This window comes from Larimichthys crocea, unplaced genomic scaffold (genome assembly GCF_000972845.2).
Source record: "Larimichthys crocea isolate SSNF unplaced genomic scaffold, L_crocea_2.0 scaffold90, whole genome shotgun sequence".
NCBI lineage: Eukaryota > Metazoa > Chordata > Actinopteri > Sciaenidae > Larimichthys > Larimichthys crocea.
Window position 1 is genome coordinate 232632 of NW_020861222.1, and position 23044 is coordinate 255675.

Below are 23044 nucleotides of genomic sequence, written 5' to 3' on the forward strand. Positions count from 1 at the left end.
GTCATTGAACATAGCATTTTATTATTAATCCGTATTGATTTTTGATAAGAAAATACAAATGACAAAGGATTAAATAAATACCCTCTAAACGAACAGAAACTTTAATTGACTAGCTGCTTAAAGGCTAAGAATATGTTGACTATTTACAGTTAACAATGGGAGTTAAGTTACAGCTAAACTGGTCACATCAGACAGAGGTGGAGGTTTCTAGTTGGAAGATGTGACTGTGACACGTACGCAACCGGGGCTTTAAGTGAGCTCTCTCAGCTGGTTGGCTGGAAGAGCCTGGAGTGTGGTGATAGATCTTTAACAGCTGACCCGGTGCTTTGTTTATTGTGTACTAAACATACATTTAGACTGCAATATTTCTACAGTTAAAACACAGAAAGGAAAAAAATAAATCAGTTAAAAGGCAGACAAATGTACAAATCTACAGTTTTCTGTCATCATACCTTCAAGGGAGCACGCAGAGAAACCACACAACTGCAAAAGCTGTATCATTTTCAGATTGAGCGTGTACTATTCAAACCCCTCCTCGGACAAAGGACAAACAGTGATGACTGCATACATTCAACAAAGTATCAGACACATTTTAGATTTCAGTGGAATGATTACTTTTTCTACATTGTCTGAAACTGGAAGTGCTTGGTATAAATGATAACATATGTATCCAAAACACATCACAGCTTTTTATTAAATAAACTGTGACCTAAAATTGTTACAGATTTCATTTCGTGCATCTGTCCAATGTCTGCAACAAAAACTAAGAAAAAAATGTTGATGACATTTTTAAGACACTGCATGTTTCATTTTTTAACTATACAAACTGTCCTTTTTAAAATGTGCATGTGATAACTTCCAAGTCAAACATGATATGGAGTAAGAGGCTGGAGACATCCAAAAACATGATTTATATCTACACACACTAAAGTGACTTCCTCTGTGCCCTTAAAGCAAACAGAGCTGATGTGGTGGGATGATGTGTGACAGTGTTTGTCTGCTGGCAGGTGAAGACTTCACACCTGCCAGACACTTCTTTAATTTCTCACAATTTCAAATATTGATGAAGGATGAGATGGAATTGTGTTTTAAAAGGGTTTCAAAAGTGTTTCATTAAAGTTCCTTAACCACAAATTCCAAAATAAGCAAGAAAGTTACCAGTAGAAACTACCTCGGAAGTAATAAAGGTTTCACCAGAAAGCCCAGTGATTATCAGGAGCCTACAGAATGCTTTGTACTGTGCAATATGTTTAAGATTAAATTATATCTATATGTACATTATATGTGTGTGTTTATGGCTTTTCAGTGGGAGGGACTAAAGGAGGCACGGGGGAACTGACAGGAATAACACCTGTGGCCAGCAGGATGATGATGAGGATGATGATGAGGACGATGACCACGATGACCACGATTAGCTTGACGTTTTTCCACCAGTAGGAGCGAGCCACCTTCTGAGACGTCTGCTTGAAGTGCTGAGCCTGAGCAGGAAGAGAGACAAGACGGTGAAGTGTTTCACTTATTTCAGATGTATTCAACTGCTGCTGAGACTTACATGAGAGATTGATACCACTCTTGTGTTCGTACAGTAAATATACAGCTGGAAAACATTTTTAAATCAAACAAATTAGAAGCTTCATCCTGTCCAATCAGAGCAATAGTTTGAAACTTCCTGATCCACTCTGGAAGATTACACTTATTTCTTACATTCCACGGGACAGGTTTCATTCCTGTACAAACCATTATCACAAAACTTATTACAAGCATGGAGAACAAACTTACAGGGACATTTAACAGAGGAGGAATGGTCAAAAGTCTTCTAGCTCCAACCCAATCCATAAATACGAACTCTAAACTACTAGACTAAAAACTAGACTATACATAACCCCAGCTAAGTTGCACCACTTTAAACCTAACATACTGATACTTGTGTCAAATGTAAAGATCAAAAAGAGACTTTACTTCATTAGATGTGGGAATGTCTGCTGATACTCCGATTCTGGAGGCAAATGTTGGATCTGGTGAGGAAGTTCCCCTTAGCCCTAATTGTGCTTATGAAACCTCGACCCAGATGGCTTTATAACCTCTAACAAAATTATGTCTCTATTGAATATTTGGCAAGCCAAGCGATGTATTGCTTGTTTATGTTGTTAATTCAGACACACACTGTGTCACATCACAATGGTTTTGGAAAAAGTTTTGGAAAACATGGAGCATCTTCTACATTTTTTTTGAGAATAACAATATGGATGTAAATGGTTGGATTGAAAACTGAACATATTTTTCTTCTTCTCTCTCTAAAGTAAGATACTTCTGTGGACAGTACTGTGCTGCCTGTACTGTACAGTCATGTGATAAATTAGAAGCATGAGTGTACACTTGGTGTTCAGATTTATGTCCGTGGATACTACAGCTACTATTTTTCATCCTTGGTGCCTTTTTGTTTTATGTAATGTGCCTTGTTGTATTGTTGCTGTTTGTTAAATTAACACATTTTCAATAAATACATGTTAAAAAAAAAAAATACAGCTGGAGCCAGCACAGCAGCTGCTTAGCTTAGCCGAGATATGAGAGTGAAAGATATGAGAGATATGAGAGTGAGAGATATGAGAGCGAGAGATATGAGAGATAGCACAGCAGCTGCTTAGCTTAGCCGAGATATGAGAGTGAGAGATATGAGAGCGAGAGATATGAGAGATATGAGAGCGAGAGATATGAGAGTGAGAGATATGAGAGATATGAGAGCGAGAGATGTGAGAGATATGAGAGCGAGAGATGTGAGAGAGATGAGAGATGTGAGAGTGAGAGATATGAGAGTGAGAGATATGAGAGATATGAGAGCGAGAGATATGAGAAATATGAGAGCGAGAGATATGAGAGATATGAGAGCGAGAGATATGAGAGCGAGAGATATGAGAGATATGAGAGCGAGAGAGAGCGAGAGATATGAGAGATATGAGAGTGAGAGATATGAGAGTGAGAGATATGAGAGATATGAGAGAGAGAGATGAGAGATATGAGAGTGAGAGATAGCACAGCAGCTGCTTAGCTTAGCCGAGATATGAGAGTGAGAGATATGAGAGCGAGAGATATGAGAGCGAGAGATATGAGAGCGAGAGATATGAGAGCGAGAGATATGAGAGTGAGAGATGTGAGAGATATGAGAGTGAGAGATGTGAGAGATGTGAGAGATATGAGAGTGAGAGAGATGAGAGATGTGAGAGTGAGAGATATGAGAGTGAGAGATATGAGAGATTTGAGAGTGAGAGATATGAGAGCGAGAGATATGAGAGATATGAGAGCGAGAGATATGAGAGATATGAGAGCGAGAGAGAGCGAGAGAGAGCGAGAGATATGAGAGATATGAGAGTGAGAGATAAGAGAGTGAGAGATATGAGAGCGAGAGATATGAGAGCGAGAGAGAGCGAGAGATATGAGAGATATGAGAGTGAGAGATATGAGAGTGAGAGATATGAGAGTGAGAGAGATAAGAGTGAGCAATATGAGAGTGAGAGATATGAGAGATATGAGAGTGAGAGAGATATGAGAGTGAGAGATAGCACAGCAGCTGCTTAGCTTAGCCGAGATATGAGAGTGAGAGATATGAGAGATATGAGAGATATGAGAGCGAGAGATATGAGAGCGAGAGATATGAGAGCGAGACATATGAGAGTGAGAGATGTGAGAGATATGAGAGTGAGAGAGATGAGAGATGTGAGAGTGAGAGATATGAGAGGAGAGATATGAGAGATATGAGAGTGAGAGATATGAGAGTGAGCAATATGAGAGTGAGCAATATGAGAGTGAGAGATATGAGAGTGAGAGAGATGAGAGTGAGAGACGAGAGTGAGAGATATGAGAGTGAAAGACATGAGAGTGAGAGACATGAGAGTGAGAGACGAGAGTGAGAGATATGAGAGTGAGGGATATAAGAGTGAGAGACATGAGAGTGAGATATATGAGAGTGAGAGACATGAGAGTGAGAGATACGAGAGTGAGGGATATGAGAGCGAGACATATGAGAGTGAGAGATGTGAGAGATATGAGAGTGAGAGAGATGAGAGATGTGAGAGTGAGAGATATGAGAGCGAGAGATATGAGAGATATGAGAGCGAGAGATATGAGAGCGAGAGATATGAGAGATATGAGAGCGAGAGAGAGCGAGAGAGAGCGAGAGATATGAGAGATATGAGAGCGAGAGAGAGCGAGAGTGAGCAATATGAGAGTGAGAGATATGAGAGTGAGCAATATGAGAGTGAGAGATACGAGAGATATGAGAGTGAGAGAGATGAGAATGAGAGAGATGAGAGACGAGAGACGAGAGTGAGAGATATGAGAGTGAAAGACATGAGAGTGAGAGACATGAGAGTGAGAGACGAGAGTGAGAGATATGAGAGTGAGGGATATGAGAGTGAGAGACATGAGAGTGAGATATATGAGAGTGAGAGACATGAGAGTGAGAGATATGAGAGTGAGGGATATGAGAGTGAGAGACATGAGAGTGAGAGATACGAGAGTGAGGGATATGAGAGTGAGAGAATGCATGGTGCTTCACTGACATGGCCATCACTATCATTAGATAAATCTATTCAATTCAATTCAATTTTAAGCCTTAAACTTCAAATTTTAATTTTAAGTTTAAAATTTAAGTTTAAGTTTAAGGCTATTAATTAATAATTCCAAAATGTCTCTGTGAGATGTTACATAATTCCATATACTCAGAGCAGAGAAATATAACCTGCTATAAAGCTAAAAGTGTTTCACCTTATTCATGGCAGACATTTGACATCAAGTAGTTTTGTCATCAGTTCAACCTGTACTTATTCTGCTATGACACAATCAAACCGTCTACAGTGAATGGTCAACAGAGTGTGTGCAGTGTGGCACTGAACAGACACCCAGGGTCTGGGTTAATGAGTTCAATCACCAAAAAAGCTGCAGCTAGAACTAAAAAGAGCTTTAATCAAAATTCCAAAGACGCACATCGTTCCATCTCAACTCACTTTAACACATAAACAGAGAACATGAAACATAAAGTCCTGTGCTGTGACTGACCCCTGCTTGCAGGTCCTCTGACTTGTCCATGAGTTCGTCCAGTCTCTCTCCCCGAGCCAGGATCCGGTCCACATTCTGTGTCATGATGTTTTTCACTCCATCTACCTGATTCTGCAAGGCCTGCACCTTGTCCTGTGGCTCCGGCTTTGCAGCGACTCCTCCATGCTCCTGATATACAGATAAATGAAAGGTTATTATAAGCAGAAGAATTATGATTTTTGCTGAGGAATATTAGATTTCTATTTGTCAGGGCTATAAACCACATGATGCTGAATGTTCCTGTTGTCCTGAGAGCAGTGTGTGTCACCATATAGTAAATTCAGCTTGTGGAGTATATGAAGGGTTAATCATTAAGTCAGTTTCTTTGCATATAGTGCCTCTAGTTGACACATTCATAAGATATTCATCAAAGTGATGGGCCTGTTGCTTCTGATTCCTTTAATTCAACGTACTCCAAGGAGCTTGTGTTGTTTTTGATTCAATGTTTTTAAAAAAGCATGTCCAGTCTTTTACATCAAAAGAAGGTTAATGATCATATTTAGCTGAATTATTCATGGAATACTTTGTTTTCTTGCATGAACATGTACAACAGTTCAAGTTTGTTCAAGACATTTTTAACATAAATAAGAGATGTTAGCTTGTTTTAGCATCTTTACTTTGAAAGTTGATGTTAATGGGTTTACTGCTCAGTGTGTGGAAACACTTGGATAATGTCTCATGTGTTTGTGGGCTGTCTGGGCTTCACATGTAGTTTATATGAAGTGAGCATTAAGTTGCACTGTAGGAAATGACTTAAGGTCGGTCAGGGTTATATTCACTTTGTTTAATACAACCCCTGAACTTCATGGAAGTATAATACTAAATCACTGGCCCTGCGACACTGCCTGGCCTCTGTGAATATGTGGTTTGCTCTGGTGGCAAAAACAATGTTATCTTTTCAATGGGCTCTACTGAGAGGCCTGCTCACATTTTTAAAACCAACCACTGGCAGAACAGCCTGCCCAGTTCTTCAAACAGCCGCTTGAGGCTGGCTCCAGAAGTGAGTCAGTCTCCATGTTCTGCTGTTCAGCCTGCCCAAGTCCATCAATGTCTGTGCTGATTTTTAGATTAGGCGAGAGGTGGAAGAGGCAGGACTGCCAACCTGTCAGTGGCAAAAGCCACCACACTGACGTCATGCATACAACATCCATTCTTCACACTGTCAGTGGTACAGACAAGAATGTAGAAGACAACTGGTGGTGTCTTTGAGAGTCATTTCAGTCCTCCCTGCTGTATGTGACAGCTCTGTTTGTAAATCTCTGGGAATGCCTGCTGCAGGAGGAAGAAGGAAGTTGTGATCTTACACAGTTGTAGGTGTAATTTCAAAGAATTGTTCTATGCAGTGTTGTGTGTGTGTGAGAGTCTGCATACAGTCCCAGGAGTCAGCTCCAGACTGTAAACAAAGCCATCACTAGGAAACAGAGCAGGTTTTGCTGCGTCATCTGTTGTTACCTTCCTGTCTTCATTCTTTCCTATTGCTCCATTATCTCCTCCTTCCCTCTTTTCAGCTTCCTGTGGATCTGTTGGTTTATGCAGGATCATCCAAATCACCTCTTACAACATTGTAAGAGGTGATTCTTTTGATCATGTCCGATGTGTGTTGTGACTTCCGCGTTTCATCGTACACATTTTTGTTCTATATCTGCCCATCCAACCTTATTTCAGCATTCATCAGATGCCTCACTGTACATCCTATTTAACTCTTCTATTAGTTAGCTGCCATATAAACCAGGTTGTTTTAGTGCCAGTGGCTCAGTGAGGCCCTCTGAATGGTGGACAGCTATCAAGTGTCAGGCATCCACAGAGAGGAGACATTGCCAGTATGAGACACTCCTGGACCGACAGCTACATTCTTTCTTCTATACAAATACTTACTAAACGTGTTTCCTCTGCCGTGTACAGAAAGTGACTCGAGTCTCCGAGTCAAACCTGTCAACTCAAACAAAAGGCCGACAGATAAGGCACCCTGTCAATAATAAGCCGATACTTGTAATAAGGAAGTGCTCTCTGAAATGTGAATGCTGTTGAAATGTTACATCACTGCTGTAAAAATGTAAAGAGTGGATTTCATGCGCACATTCAAATCTAGTCAAATGTGAAAACCATAATCTGTAAGTGCACAGGACGAGGTTTGAACATAGGACAGACAGGCTGTGAGATTTTCAGAGCACACCAATAAACGCTGACAGTAATAAATCCTGCGTGCTCCAGGAAAACCAGCCTGTGGCTTTAGCACAGCCGAGTCAGGACAAGTGCAGTCTGTAACTGTAACTGTTCAGCAGAGGTTGATGTCAACAGCCTCCAACAAACACTAATTAGAGCCCATGAAGCCTGAGAACTGTCTCAGGCTGTGTTCATAGCACAGCGCTGACGGATTGCAGAAGACACAATGAAGACAGGGTTGTGCCACCTCTGCTTAGTCCCAGGACTTCCTGTGTCCTTCAAAGCAAGTCCAAAATATTAGCCAACTGTGGCAAAGCCATGGCACAGGTGACAGGTGAGCTTTAAATAGCAATGCACGACTTCATTCAGTTTAATGACAGCTTTCACAGCTGTGTTCATACAAAATGTTACACAGTGTGTGTGTGTGTCAGCTTTCCATTTGAATGTGACCAAACAGAAGCTAGCAGGCTGTCAGTTGAAGCTGTAAAAGCTCAAACGTTGCAGCTTTTACAGCTAATACTACTACTACTACTACTACTACCACCACCACCACCACCACCACCACCACCACCACCAACAACAACAACAACAACAACTTTTTGTTATCCCCTTTGGTAAATTCTGTTTTCTATCTTTTATGTGTGGCGTTAAGAAGATGAGAAATAAAGGAATGCACTGAGCAACAAGTGTTAGCCTCAAAGGCAGCAGACATCTTTGAGTGGAGTTTGGCGTTTTCTGTGCGCGGCTCAAATTAATAGCTGACGATAGATAACATAGAAAATAAATAAATTATAAACTAATAATCAAGTTATAGTAGCAGGTCAAAGTGTCTAACACTAGCTTCACGAATGAAACGCGTCTCCGTCAGACTGCGTCTTTTCAGCACTTTGTGCAGTTAGGCCATTTTGTCGCAAGACTCGCGCTTCTTTCTAGGCTCTGAAAAGTTCATGTTCTCTTCTGTAACTATTTAACTCTTATTCACGCGCAGTTGGAACACTTTTCAGTCAAATGGAACTTGTTCTATCCGGAAACACACCTGCTGACCGTCGTGTAGACGTCAAACAGGCTGCTCAAGCTTCAGCCATTATCAACGAGATGTCCACTTTGCCTGTTTCACCTACCGGATCAAAGTCCATCCTTTAGCCCGGTGGATCGACTTCCTGTCCAGCTGACGCAGTTCTACTCAGTTTGTAGAAAACCTCTTTGAAGAGGTTTGATGTTTCTCTCAAGAAAACGTTTCCTCCTTCGTTCAACTTCCTGGTTGTTTTTTCTTCAAACTGAATTCCTCCGCCTCGACTGTCCGTAACACAACCACAACTTCCGCTCAGACTTTCAAAATAAAGTACACTCCCCAACTTTTTCCCGTGGAATGGAGCTCGTGCGGATTGAACTGATACTGTAAAGTGGAAGAGCCTTCAAAGAGTATACAGGAAGTCACAGCACTATTAAGATCCTGTTGTATTAATCTGTGGTCTACCTAGCATCGTTAGCATATAAACTAAAATAACAGCACTGTTATTTAAAAGTCATGACCCTTGATTTAAGAATGAACAAGTGAGTCAACTCTAGCCATTCTCATAGTTACATACATACATGTTTTCTTCATAATTAGACTTCAAACAAAATATGTATCATTTAGTTTTAGCACTTAATGTGTTTGAAAAAAATATGAATTTGTACATGCATGAGATGCCAAAATGTCTGGATAGCACACCCTAAAGAGCAGCTTCCATGGCTCGTTCTTAAAGGTTTGAAGCTTTGTTGAATGGTGTTTCTGTGTGTGTGGTGGTATTTTGATGGTTCGCCATGGAGTAGTAGTAGTTGTTTTAACTTTGGTGTGCATTGTCCAATCTGCCCCAAACTGCAGAGTCCGGGCATGAAGACATCTATGTGGCAACATTCATGAAAACATGTTGCCAATCAGCTCTTTGATCAGCTAACAATGACTTCAATGTTGCGTGAGTATTCCAATTTAAGTCAAAAGTTTATAGTTCCAAGTAGGTCCCCCAATATTTTTCAGCATTTATTAGACAGATCATAATCATGTTGAACCACTGATAATTCCTGATCATGTGGATTACAATATTCCAGTTTCCCTGGAAAATTGGCCTTCCCACAATTCGTGAGAAACGGCAGATTTAAGCCCATGTTCAGCTCTCAGTTGAGGTCATGATAGTGCCCAGAAAGCAGAAGGTGAGACTGGGTTCTTTCCACACCCACCCCCTTTATAGGAAACACCCTTTCCACTTGTAAACTTCAGGAGTTTGACGGACTCATGACTAGTGCTGATCTAAATTTGTTTCTTCAGTCACACACCACCAGCCGTTTCCCTGATTTTGGTGAAACTAGATCATATTTTATTTCTGGCAGCTCCACCACAACTCTTAGCTGGGCTGCCGAGACAGCTTAGAGCACCAGGGAAGTGTTAGTGTTTGTACCACAGGCATTTTGGACCACCAGGAAGAAGAGCTTGGTAAAATAAAAGGCTGAAAGACAGACGGCGAGCTGGGCTGACTGCTGTTGGACTAGTCAGTAATATTAGCTGCTGCTGTGTCTGCTGTTGTTGACCTTTGGCTGTTAGCAAAGTTGCCGACCTGCTAGTTTTTGATCATAAGTAATGTAATCAGAACAAATACTCGAGTACAGCTGAACATATTTACCACAATTGGATTACACTCAAACTAGGGGAGACATGTCCATGTAATGTTTTAAATGATAACAGGAAAGACTGTACATATTTCTGATAACATTTATTACAGCTTATGTTACACATACATAGTCAAAGAGAATGTTTTTGTTAGAGTTACTGTCAGCACATTCTAGTCTGTAGACACTGTTGTCTGGTTATTGTTTTGAAAGCCTGGTCAACAGTCAACGTTGATAGGCTGGCACCTGCTTTCCTCAAGCAAAGCCAAACTACTACTACTGTCTACCTCAAGGCCCACGCCTGACCCCATGTAACCTAGGGATGCCACCAGTGACTCAGTTCTAAGGGCAATCATGACATGATATGTAGTGTGAGTACGGTGTTCTCCAAACTCATGTTGTAATCTTCCAACATTTAAGCTGCAGTGCAGCTGGTTCAACATGTACTCTCAGCTCGGTATCCACCCATCACAGGAAACTAGTATTGAGAACTCGATTATCTCGACATCAGCAGCAATGTTCCATGTTACAGATTGCTATCAGAAGTTATTATCGTTGTAGAAAATGATCCACATTAGCAAAAGATAGTGGTAAAAATTTGGGATTATAATTACATAGTTACTGCTAAGATTTCATATAAATCGATGAGTGACATAACTCTTCTTAAGAACATAAAACTGTTGTGGCTTTCTCAGCTCAGCTGACGTCATAACAAGTCCCACCCAACCAGCAGCATCAAGCCTGATCAACCTGTTTCACCTCTATCTAGAATGACGGTGGTGAGGCCTAAATACTGTTCATTACCTGCTGTCACGTCAGACACTGCTGCAGGCTGCTCTGAATAACAAGCAGCTGAAAATAACCCAAGTCATTATGACAGTTTTGGAAAACTATTTCCCTGGCAGGCATTAGCATTAGTACATTTCATTCTTGGAATCATGAAGAGTCATTTAAAAAAAGGCTTAATATTTTCCTCTTTTTTTTTTTTTTTTTTTTTAAAAAAGGTTTTATTTCTTTTGACAATATAAATTTTTTTGTGTGGTGGTTGATCAGTTAAATTATCTACACAGGATGAGCAAGGGTACAGAATAAAAAGGAACAGGTCCTGATTACATACTGCTTTTACTAAATAACACCAAAGTAGATATAGAAGACAAGAATAAGAGAGGACAGCAAAAAAGAATAAAAATGACTCTTCAGACAATATCCCATCATTCATTTCACCTCAGTGGCCTTGTCTGATGATGATATCCGACATGTCATCAACCTTCACCAGCTCCAAATTCTGTTAAAAACAAAACAGTTTGTATATCACACACACAACAATAAATAGACATGAACACTAACACTAAGCCCTTTTCAGTAAGTGTTACTCTAGGCCAAGTATTACAAATACTGACTGCACTCTTTCTTCTTTTAGAAAAGTTCAGGTCTTCAATGTAGTGAGTCCAGGGACCCACGGATCATTTTTGGAGTGTTAAACTTGTGTTTGACATTATGTGGTTATATTCCTATAAATTGAATTAGAATGTTACAGAACATTTGGACATGATCTGTTTTAACAGGACAAGCAGGGTGAGTGAGTTTGATGCATCTTTCATGATTTGAAACATCAGAGATACCAGGCACATAGCATCAACAGCAACATCTCTGCTTTAAACTCCTGTTTTCTCTAACCAACAGAAAAATGCAGTTTCTTTTTTTTTCATAATAAACAAAACTCACCTTTTCATTGGCAAGATGAAGGAGAGCAACAAATGCCAGAGGCACTGAAAGGTTCTGAGCCATTGTGTTTGGCAACCTGGACCACCGCAAAGAGGTAAAGAGGAAGAGAGACATTCCATTATTCATGCTGTTCAAACCCATCGCCTTAAGGAAGCAGTAAGCTTAAGTTCTGCTGTTAGCTGGTTAACAGCAGGATCCAAATGATGCATAGCTGCCACCCACACAAATGTATACTAGACGTCTTCATGGGTTTGTTATTTTTTCTCTTTAATACTGTGACATGGCAGGAGGTCTGCTGGTACCTTTGAAGCAGTGTCTTTGTGGTCTCACTGAAGGCTTTGTCCCCACACACCTCTGATTTCTCCACAGCTGACACTTCCTGTATTACACATTAAAAAAGCATAATTAAAACAGAGGCACACAGATACAATATATACACAGGCTGCATGTCCACTCTACCCACCAAATGTGAACAATGACCTGAGACTAGAGTTTCAAACCCAGTAAATGCCTGCAGAAATAAAAAAGGAGCTTGTACAGTGTCAGTATCATTCACCTCTGTGCGTTTTTCTGGGCTTTCGGTCAGAAGAGTCCACATGTTGTTCTTAAGTCTCTTCATGTCCATTTTCTTTGCCGTCTTTGCGTAGTTGATCTCGATCTTGTTGACCTAGTACAAGTACAAGTTTGTGAACTGTTCAGAAAAACAATACCCAGTCTTGAAAATATTATTACAGAAGTTTTGATGCTAAGTCTTAAAAACCAAGAGGCCTGTGTTACTCACCCTGTGTGGTTCAGGTACTAGATCATCCTCCCCATAGGTAGAGATGCCCTCTAGATCTTGTGAGGCTAGAGGTATGTTGTCACCTGAAGGCTGGGTATTGTCTAAACCAGCAAATCCTTCAACATCATCATCACTGTCACCGCCCTGGAGAGGAATATGGAATGTGAGATGTGGTTTCTAGTCAGGTTCATCATCAGCATCATCATCATATACTATACATAATATAAATACAGCAACAACAAACAGCATTAAAATGGTTTCATTAAAAGAAGGTGTCACACATACGCCAACATATGTGAAAGGATCTGATTCAATGGAGGTAGTGATGACTCATTAGTTATGAAATTGTTTGCTTTGCAGTAATAGGCTGTTGAAATAGGAAAAAACAAATATTATATATAAGAAGGTGGAGTACAGACCTCAAGACCTGGACAGAAGTTGGTTGTGTCGTTGGCATTGTTGTAGTCGTAGTCTCCGATCCCTTCTCCAAGCTCCCCAGACAGCCTCTTCTGACCTTCTTGACTCAACTAGAGTAAATGCAGTTTCAACCCTACTTACTGATACTCATATTTATACATTATAGCATCTCAATTTAGTAAAAAAAGTCTTACTTATATAAAAAGCCAGTGACTGATTTACATTTTTCTGATGTTCGTATGGACTCAATTCATAAAGATGTAATTCGGCCAACATCTGACTCAGAGGATGCTGGAGGAGATCTCAGGTGCTACAGTCTAACATGTCTGTAACTTTAGCTCCAGGAAATAAAATAAAACGCTGTTGTGTGAATTTATTTCACTGCTAACAGTGTTGGCCCAGCCTCCACAGTGAAACCTCTTCAGATGATCCAGAACGTGGCGGCGTGCCTGGTCTACAACCATCCCAAAAGGTCACATGTCACCCTGCTGCTCAATGAGCTCCACTGGCTATCTGCAGCCTGCATTAAATTCAAATTTCTAATGCTCGCCTGCAAAGTTGTCTCCGGTACTGCACCTACCTACTTGAACGCCCTTATACAGGCATATGCTAACTCACAACTGCTGCACTCCTGCAATGAACGACAAATCTACTCCTTAAGGACTGTCACTAGCATTTTTTGCTTGCACTATACCTTGATTGTTCCCTTCTCTGTAAGCCGCTTTGGATAAAAGCATCTTCTAAATGACTAAATGTAGAAGTTCAACCAATCACAGCAACAAACCATGTGAGCAAGTAATTAAAGCTATAAATGCAGAGTGAAGTACAGCAAACATCTTTCTGTTGTTTCTTCTTTTAGAGAAAATATACTGTCCTACTGACGTGAGAGTAGACTGAACAGGAACAGTTTCATATCAGTGGCAGCAATCTTGGTTGTTTACAAAAATGCCTCAGTGGCAAATGGGGTCGCACTCGTGTACAGTCATATTTATCTAAACCACGTTAGAATAATGATTGTAAATAGCCCAACCAGATTGGGTAGGAATCTGTGTGGTTCACGCTAATCAGCTGACAAGACTCACCGAGCTGGAGGGTTTGAGGCTGAGCTGGGAGAGCGTCTCTGGGGGAAACTGGAAGTCTGCTGGTAGAGTAGTTTTCTTATTGCTGGCACTGAGGGCAGACTTGCTGTTGGTAGTAGCAGCCTATAGATAGATATATAAAATAGACAAATCCATACAGACAGTGATATCACTTATTTGCAGATTTGGTGTCATATTTCACTGAACTTGATTAATAGAGATACAGATGTAGTACTGACACAGACTATAGTACAGAGTATACTTGTATTGCCCACAGTCCAGTTCACAAGCAAAACACACACAGTTATCAGTACCCACTATGTTATGTTTATTTTTAAGGAAATAATAATTAAACTAACATAACTAAAACTACATTTCCTGGATGTCAGAGTAAGTAAGCGGAAGAGATATGTGACTAACACCTGCTACATCAAAGATAACTCCCAGAGTGTTGAATGCTGTGTTCCTATGATGACTACACCAAAAAGTGCCATGTTTTAAAGCCTTAGTGCCACATTTTGATAATGGCAACATGTTGAGACAGACCACCTCTGTTAGGTGTCAAAACCTGGGCCCTTGTCTTCCCCCACAGATAGCTGCGGCACAAGCAGCCATGTCCCTTGTGTCCAGAGATTTCTTCTGATTCTCTGAACCTTTTAATGGCATCTTAATTTTACATTAAGAAACATTATTCTTAAATTGTTGCACTTTTTGCCAGTACAGTCTTTCACAGGGTGGTTAACCCCTCCCCTCTTTACTTCACAAACAATCTGCCTCTCTGGATGCTCTTTTTAGACCCAACCATGTTACCCATCTGTTTACAAAAAAACAACAACTAAATTCTCAGTTTCAACATTTAATAAGTCATCTTTGTGCCATTTTCATGGTGTTCGTCACATTTTGATTTCCATTTTACACAGTGTAACAACTTCTTTGGAAACAGGGCTACACTTTGACACTTGAACTGTTGGACAAGCAATAGTCCTTAATGGCTCACTCTTGGTGAAATTCAATTTTCATAACCATGAGTTCATATTTGTTTTTCATATTTCCATACACCAAACTATCCCTGTAATACTAAGCTGTGGATCTGTTGTGTTTGGAATGACAAAAGCAGAAAGGATTCTTACTCTTGTGGTGCGGAAGTAAGTGTCAAAATTGACATCGTCACTGAAGTCAATTTCAAAGGTTTTCTTGGGCTTCCTTTTACGTGTCTCCTTGTCAGGCAAATGGTCCACTATAGATGAACACATAAAAACAGACAAAAAAGAACTGTACAGTTACTCTGCACACATTCTGCAAGAGAGTAACTTCAGCTGTTTATCCTGATATTTCTCAAAACATGAACTAAAAACATGTACATTATGCTGTCAGTATAACACAGCATTCATTACATATATAGGGATGGTTGGAAACTACAACCGTCTTGTGAAGCTCTGTGTGAAGACGGCACAAAGAGAGGACATTTATCTAAATAGATTGATAGGAGTTAAGCCATACAGTTAACTTACACTTGTGCTTTGGCTTGAACTGCCAGTAGCCAGGTCCAGCCCATGTGGCCATAGTCCTGGGGCTGAAGTATGAATACTCTCTGGGCTGAGAGGACAGCTGCAGACACATGGTGGCAACGTCTGCCTGTCCAATTGGAATCACATCTCTGTGCCACCAAACACACCAGCATGAAAAACCATTCAACAACAAACACTAATTAATCTTCTCTTAATGGAGGCTGAAAAGATTTTACATAGTCCCCTTGAGACTATAAAATCTGATGAAGTTAAAACCAGAAATCAAACCAAAAATCAATTAATCAGAAGGCAAACACTGTTGCACCTTGCAATCCATTGTTACCTTCCATTGCCAGAGCCAGAGGCTTCACAACCCTCCTTGTGCTCTTTGGTCCCCTCCTCATAGTCACCCTGTCCACCCTCATAGTCGGCATCAAATTCAGGGCAGTCATCTTCTTCAGGCTCGGGCTCAGCGTTCACGTCAAACACGTGTTCACCCTGCTTCATCTTCTCCAAGAGCTGATTCATGGTCTGAAAGAAGATATGTAGTCAGACAGACGGCACACTGGGATCTGACTCATATAGTTGTATAAGACCATCTGAGAATATTGATTATGGCAAAATGTCCAACAACAATTGACAACAAAATGACCTCGAACATGATGATCATGATATTATAGAAGCACTTGTTACAAGTAGCAACAATAAGAGAATATGATATGAGACATAATGGAGGATCAGACATATGGTTAGCATTTCTTTCTACCTCAGAGAGGAAGTGCCATTTCTATTGCCACTTCATCTAACAAATATGAAAGAATCTTTTCAGATTTATAATACTAATATTTATTAGGTTTGGTTTATATGGTTGACCTGCTCAGGGTTCCAGCTAGTAAAGGAGAAGTCCTGCAGAGAGGGGCAGATGGAGCTTTTCTCCTGGGAACGTTGAAGTCCAGCTGGCAGAAACACAGCACAGAAAGATTGATTTTATTATTCAATACTACTGAGGAGCAGCTCAAAAGGAGGTGAGATTACAACTAACTGGCACTTAGGTTCACACAAACACTTAACAGCCACCAAAAGATTTACATAAATTACAGAAATACAATTTTCGGCTTTGTAAATATTTCTTACCCATGAACGGGGATACAGGGACTCCCTGTGGAGGAGGGGGAGAGTAAGACGGTCTGGACTGAAGGAGGGTCATGTAGGAAGGAAAAAGTAGTTCACAGCGACTGTTTTCACTGAAGAGAACGGACAGGAAGACGCCGGCTGTGCTGCTCTCATCAAAAGATGAGGCCATCCGCTGAAACATGGGGTCCACCTGGGAGGGAAAGAAAAACTATTGCTTATGTCCACAGCACTATAACAGAAATGCGGTCAAATAAATAAAAAATAACATAAGGTTTATGGTGCACTAAAACAGACTTGAGAGGAAAGTGTCCTTCATTCATATTCATGTTTTTTGGTTATTTGAGGATTGGCTGGGTATGAAAATACTAATGAAGACCAGAGATTCAAATAATCTGCAGAAGCAGAGAACAAATGACCCTAGGCGCAATAAAGGTTTAATTCATTCAAATATCCATCAATGCTACTTCAGTTTATTTCCCCGTGTCTAATAACACTGGGGGACACAATTTTTGTTGAGTTAGGTCTGACAGCTGTTTTTAACTAATTTTTGGGTGCGGAATCCAAAACTGATCTCAGTTTTATCACGTCAAGTTTTTGAACTAAAGGATCCCCGTTTTCTTAAAAAATATGAAAAAAACTACTTAACAGATATGTGCTTGTTTTCACTAAACAAAAGTAACAGTCTGTGCAATGACTTTTTTGCTCTCGCCAAACCATGGGGATACCCAATGCCAACTTTTCACATGTTACTTTGGTCCACATCTGTAAACTCTTGACACACTGCTTGCACACTTTGTGAGGGGCCCATGGCTTGTCTTGATCACAGAGTTTAAAAATATGCAAAATATGCTTGTTTGACAAATGCACTGATGTTTGCCCTCTGACTTGGAATGGTGAAACTAGCACAAATATAGCAAAAGGAGTCAGGGCTGTTTAGGCATTTACGACGAGGAGTAGCAGGAGCAGACCTGATCTGGAACAAAGGAAATATATACCTATGGAAATCAAACACTAAGATGGAATAGTTACAAGCTTTGAAAACTACAAAAACAGCATCAAATCAAATAGAACTTACAACGGTATGCCCATGGTTACAAGGTTAAGAGATAAGCCACATCATTCCTACTATGCTAGCTTTCTGTTTGCAGATATTGATAGTACTGACCTATTGGGAGCTGCACATACCTCTTACCGCACTGTCTCAGTGTGACTGTACAAACAATTTGCCACGTAGCTGTAGATGAGTCGTAATCAGCTGGCAAGTCTTACTACAGTGGAATTTTGCTTATCTAAGGGTAAGCTGTGGGAAAAAAACTTGATGTGCTAGAAAAAAACTGACTGCAATTTTGGAATCAGCATGCCAATTTTAGTTTTAATCAGCATAAAAATCTAACTCAACAGAATTGTTTTCAAATTGTTCCCCGGTGTAATTGATTACAAATCATGGTGGTATTTAAAATGCTAATTTCACAAAAGAGGAAACAACAAAGTGTTGTCTTGTTTGTATTCATTGTTGCGTCACTTAGATGTTTGTGGAAATGGAGTGAAAACTCTACAGTGCCTGATGATCTGTGGATTAAAATTATTTCTAGAGTTGTCACGATACCAAAATGAGTAACCACGATACTATACCAGACAAAGTATCACAGTTCCGGGTTTCTTTAAAATTATTTTTTATTATTATTATTTTTATGAATTGCAATGTATTTGTACAAGTTATAAATACTTATTAATTACTCATAATGTTGTTTGGTGCATGATAAACATAATACTGGTGAAGTAAGAAATAGACTGAAACAAGTTTGAAACAACGAGTTTGTTATTTTGAGCAAAGTTAGTGTCGCCACTGACGACGCCTCCGCAGAAGACTCGCTGCTCGGGCCCGGTGTCTGCCGTGGTGAGTGTGTTGTCTCGTGTTTAAAGCGAATTTCTATTGAAGTGGAGCTGTCTTCGTGGAGTTCGTTCTTGCCGGCAGAAACGCACAAACAGCCAGTCAGCTAAAAGACGGGTGGACCTAGCGTGCGGAAACAGCCTATCATATCCCTGGACGTTACCAGTAACAGGCAAACAGCCAATCATTCAGGAGCTGTGTAGTTTGGTTGCAGTAGTTGCCATGTTGGTTTGTTTACAAGGGAGTAGCATGCAGTGAGAAGCCGAGAGGAGAGTAGAGGCGGCCGCTATGTAGGGAAACGGGCAGCGGTAGTTTAGTAAGTAGTACCGTCGGAAAACATAACTTTGATATTTATAAATGTCCACTACTCAGACTACTTCATTAATGATCCAAGTGGCAAGTTCTTCTTTGTTTTGTAAAGTTGAAGTAGTAGGGGTACAGCACAGCAGGGTCTATGCGTTGGGGGGTTAGCAGTAGGGTGCCAACAGGTTCAGCACTGGAAACATCTGGAGTAGAACACCTGACATTTTCTGCTCCACGGAACTAAATATATTCCTGGCTGCTCTGATTGAGACACAGGTTTAGTTCCTGAGTTCCTCAAGGGGTTTGTGTGGATGGAATAGCTACTATTATTCAATTTGGGTTATTCATTATATTTCAGTGTTATGGGTTTATTATTTGTTCTGTAAAGATAACACCATACCTCACACTTTCTCTCAGACTCTGCACTATTGATGTTGCTCAGGTTCTGCTCCACAGTCCTTTTAGGAGGCCTCTTCTTCTTCGGCTGCTTAGCAGTCACTTCACCTCCAGCAACTCCTTCCTCTCTGTCCTCCTCTTTCAGTCCATGGTCTGTACATCCTCAAAAGAGAGGAAAGGAAATAAGGAAACATGCAGGCAGACCACTCTAAAGAAAGTATAAAAGTAAATAGGCTGTCACCCTCTCCAGGTTTGGTCTCTGCACCCAGGCCACCCAGCACCCTGTAGGCATCCGCATGAACAGCATCCACCCTCACAGCATAAATTTTTGTACTAGCATCCAGAGTGCCAGCTGCCACCTTCAGGACACAGACATGGTATCAATGCAAAGATCATACAAACTGCTCGTGAAAGAAATCTAACAATAATTCTTTACTGGCAGTTTCCTCGAATAAAACTTAAATCTGAAATAATTAAAACAATCTCCTGAAAACTTTGTGTGTGTCTGCAGCTTTAATTAAGTTATCTCTAACTCAGGATGTTGCAGACTAGCAGACAACATCATTTATCAAGACCTCTAAACTGAATTTAAGACTTAAACGCTCTGCTTCACTGGGTTTAAAAAAAAAAAGTAAAATTTCAATATTTAATTATTAGTTAATATTTCAAGATGTAGGCACTGTAACCAACCAAGCCTTCTATCTGGGTCAAGTCGAGTAAATTATAAAAAAATATGAATTTCATCTTCACACACTTTTGACAAAAGACAATGGGTGTGTTTTAGGTTTTTCGTGATTATGAAAATTTTAAAACGGGAAATTGCTTCAGCAGATAAACTGTGATACATTTTTATTCATATTCATTAAATTAAAATTAATAATAGATTTTTTAAAAACTCAAACCTTGAAGTTTGTGAGCTCAGAATCCTTCTGTTTGAGAATGTCAGCCATATAATCAATCAGATGTAGACCAAAAGCATTTTTGGTGGTGATTTTCTGCCGAAAAGAAAAACATTAATACATCAGTACAGCTTTCCTTATAGCTCTTTTAATATATCTTAAACACACAGAAATTTAAAAAACAAAGAGAAAAAAATGTTTCTACTGTAATTCCTGTAAAATGCAATGTATGGGAAAAACTGAATGACCCAGACACTATATGAAGTACATACAGTACCAGTCAAAAATTTGGAGACCTTTTCTCATTCCCTGGTTTTTAATTTACAACATTGTTGATGAACAGTGTAGACACCAATGTAGACAGTAATTTAAAAAAAACTGAATGAGAAGGTATGTCCAAACTTTTTACTTGTACTGACAGTATCAGGATGCACACATGGTATACTTACATTCTCAGTGGAGAGTTTTATGCAGGTGGAGTAGTGCTCTGAGATCTGTGCGTTTGACAACTTGGGCACAGCAGCAGGAGTTCCTGCAGCACTGCATACATATTAGATTAGATTTGCATTAGCTTTCTAATTTAAAATGTTGGAAATCAAAGTGAGTTAAAAAATCTACAAAATCATAAACAAAATTCAAAACAGCTTACCTATGAGATGCAGAGTCATTGAAGGAGGAGTCATTGGCAGCTTGAAGGTCGATGACTCTTGATCTTCGCCGCTGACGTCGTTCCTGTTCATCATCGTTGCCAGGGAAGGCTGCCAGCAGCGGGGTGCTGCAGGCGGCAGGGGACAGACCCTTGTTCTTTAAGGAGGATGACGTCCATCCTGCGCGTACCCGGGAGACAGGTGTGGAAGCGGTACTCATCTCAGCTGGAGACAAAATGCAAGCATGGAGGCTACCTGTTAAAAGTTTCACTATCAGAAAAACAGCTGATCTGGTTCAGTGTTTGAAAGACAAAATTGTAGATGTGCAGATGGCTGTTTGGAGTCAATGTTTAAATCCAGGTTTGATGTTTATGCCAAAAGCTGTGTATGTACATTGAAATCAACATGAAACTGGACTCACATTACTCGTATGTGTGCACATATCAAGGAAGCGATGGTGGTTAAACACAATAAACTCATGATATGTAAATATGCCTTTAAATCAAAGAATAAAGTTTTCCCCACATTAAAGTCACGTTAACTGGTTGATGGAGACATTTTAGTGAATAAGACTTTAACCATAGATAAATATCAAACAGAATTAGACTGTGTTGCAAACCCTGTAGTATCACAGTACAAAGACATATTGTTAATGTTCAGACTAATGTTTATCGTTTTTGTAAATATCAATTTTAATTCGCCTGCAACACGTTTCAAAAAAGTTGAGACAAGGGGTAAGAAAAACGTGAGAAAGCTGTTCAGACTCTCATACACAGACTTCTCTGGGATGGACTAAAGGTAAAGTGTGTATCGTGGTCCACAGTTCAGATCAGGGCTTGGCTTTACGTAAGTTAACAATTTTTTGGAATCAAAGTTGTAGAACGACACTCATCAGACACAGAGACCGCAGAGACACCATGAGGGGGACTTTAAGTAGCTAACGAGAAGCTAAAGCTAAAGCTGTGTACATGTTCACACGTTATTTTTACCACCGTAAAAAAAAAAAAAAAAAAAAAAAAAAAAACTCCTCGCTGAGTCGACACAAGCTAACTTTAGCATAACAACATTAGCTTCGGTTAGCATTAGCTAACACGAACGTGTTTTCACTGTTATTGTCGGCTGCCTGGCTTGCTGACAGAGGGCAGCTGTACAGCGTGTTCCTCGGTGGACTCAGCGTACCTGTGCAGTGTTTGGAACCCGGAGCGGCTTTCTTCAGATTGCGGAGAACTCCTAATGTAACAGACGCTGCGCTCTTTCTTCCTGCTCGGTGTTTGAATTTTTGCGCCGAACGGTTTACGTATTACGAATTACGTCATGACGTTAACCACGCCCACTGTGTGCTGTAAATGAGACGAGTTTTATTGAACTAAATACCATTTAAAATATCATCATTCTTCTTCTTCTTCTTCTTCTTCTTCTTATTATTATTATTATTAATGTTATTATTAATAGTATTATTGTTGTTGTTGTTGTTTTTATTATTCATTTATTGCTTAATGTCACTTCAATGTTTATATTTACTGGCAGGAAAGATTACTTTTTTACACGTAGCACGTGACATTTAGAGGAATGGCTTTGGTTTATGTCATCATTGTTTTCTTTAACATTACAAACCTACTGTCCCTTCCTTCCTTCCTGCAGCTTCCTCGTTCCATAAATCCATTTTTCATCAATTCAAGTGGAGAGTAGAAATCTGCAGATTTAGTTCTCATAATTGAGTATGATGATATCTCTTTAAAAGGGTCTCTTAATGAATGTTGTGCAAATTAGGAAGAATATATGAATTACTTAAAAAGCCACAGTAATTAAAATGACATTACAAAGCTCTTGCTAATTAGGTAGAAAATGTGATGAATTGGAGGCCCAGTGTGGATTTAATCTATTCGCTTCTATTGGACAAATTTAGTCGACAATGATGGAAGAGCAATGACTGCTCACTAGATGGCAGTAAAAAGTCTCAATGCATGATGCAGACTGCAGCACTGCTGTGACATTGGATTAAATGCACTCTGTAGCATTTCCCCCCATAGACATATATACATAGACGCCGCATTGAGCGGGTTGGTCGTTGGTCGCGATACGTCAACGGGTCCGCCATATTGGATGTGGCAGATCTGCCCGTAAACTAATACAAGGAAATGGACTGAACTTCATAAAGCGCCTTTCTACAAAGTGCTTTAAGTTAATGCCTCTTATACACCCATTCACACACACACTAATATATCTGGGAAACAAACAGGCACCAAAAACAACGTATGTAACTTTTAAAGTGATGATTATAAATGTTTACTCCTTATGTAAGCACCAAACCAACATATGTATTTTTCTAATGCTGAGTGTTTACAGCTACTAATGTGTGTAACA

At 39.9% G+C, this 23044-nt stretch overlaps 2 protein-coding genes across 3 annotated transcripts; both read right to left on the reverse strand.

The window, feature by feature from the left end:
* vamp8 (vesicle-associated membrane protein 8 (endobrevin)) lies at positions 1–8575 on the reverse strand. The gene is made up of 3 exons (XM_010751940.3): positions 8376–8575; positions 5053–5220; positions 1–1478 (listed from the first exon to the last, which is right to left on the reverse strand). The coding sequence occupies exons 1-3, from the start codon at positions 8388–8390 to the stop codon at positions 1293–1295; spliced, it is 369 nt and encodes a 122-aa protein (XP_010750242.1). The 5' UTR covers positions 8391–8575; the 3' UTR covers positions 1–1292.
* A 1821-nt stretch (positions 8576–10396) lies between these two features.
* On the reverse strand, positions 10397–21989 carry ncaph (non-SMC condensin I complex, subunit H). 2 transcript variants are annotated; one of them, XM_010751937.3, is made up of 18 exons: positions 21860–21989; positions 20683–20905; positions 20483–20573; positions 20037–20129; positions 19376–19493; positions 19139–19287; positions 16545–16734; positions 16284–16366; positions 15754–15941; positions 15414–15559; positions 15033–15139; positions 13906–14025; positions 12826–12933; positions 12407–12550; positions 12182–12292; positions 11928–12004; positions 11626–11701; positions 10397–11185 (listed from the first exon to the last, which is right to left on the reverse strand). In XM_010751937.3, exons 2-18 carry the CDS (start codon positions 20898–20900, stop codon positions 11126–11128), a joined length of 2079 nt encoding a protein of 692 aa, XP_010750239.1. In that variant the 5' UTR covers positions 20901–20905; positions 21860–21989; the 3' UTR covers positions 10397–11125. The 2 variants fall into 2 exon arrangements, with proteins under 2 accessions (XP_010750239.1, XP_010750240.1); XM_010751938.3 differs by having other exon boundaries at positions 20683–20935; positions 21860–21972.
* Between the last annotated feature and the right edge of the window lie 1055 nt (positions 21990–23044).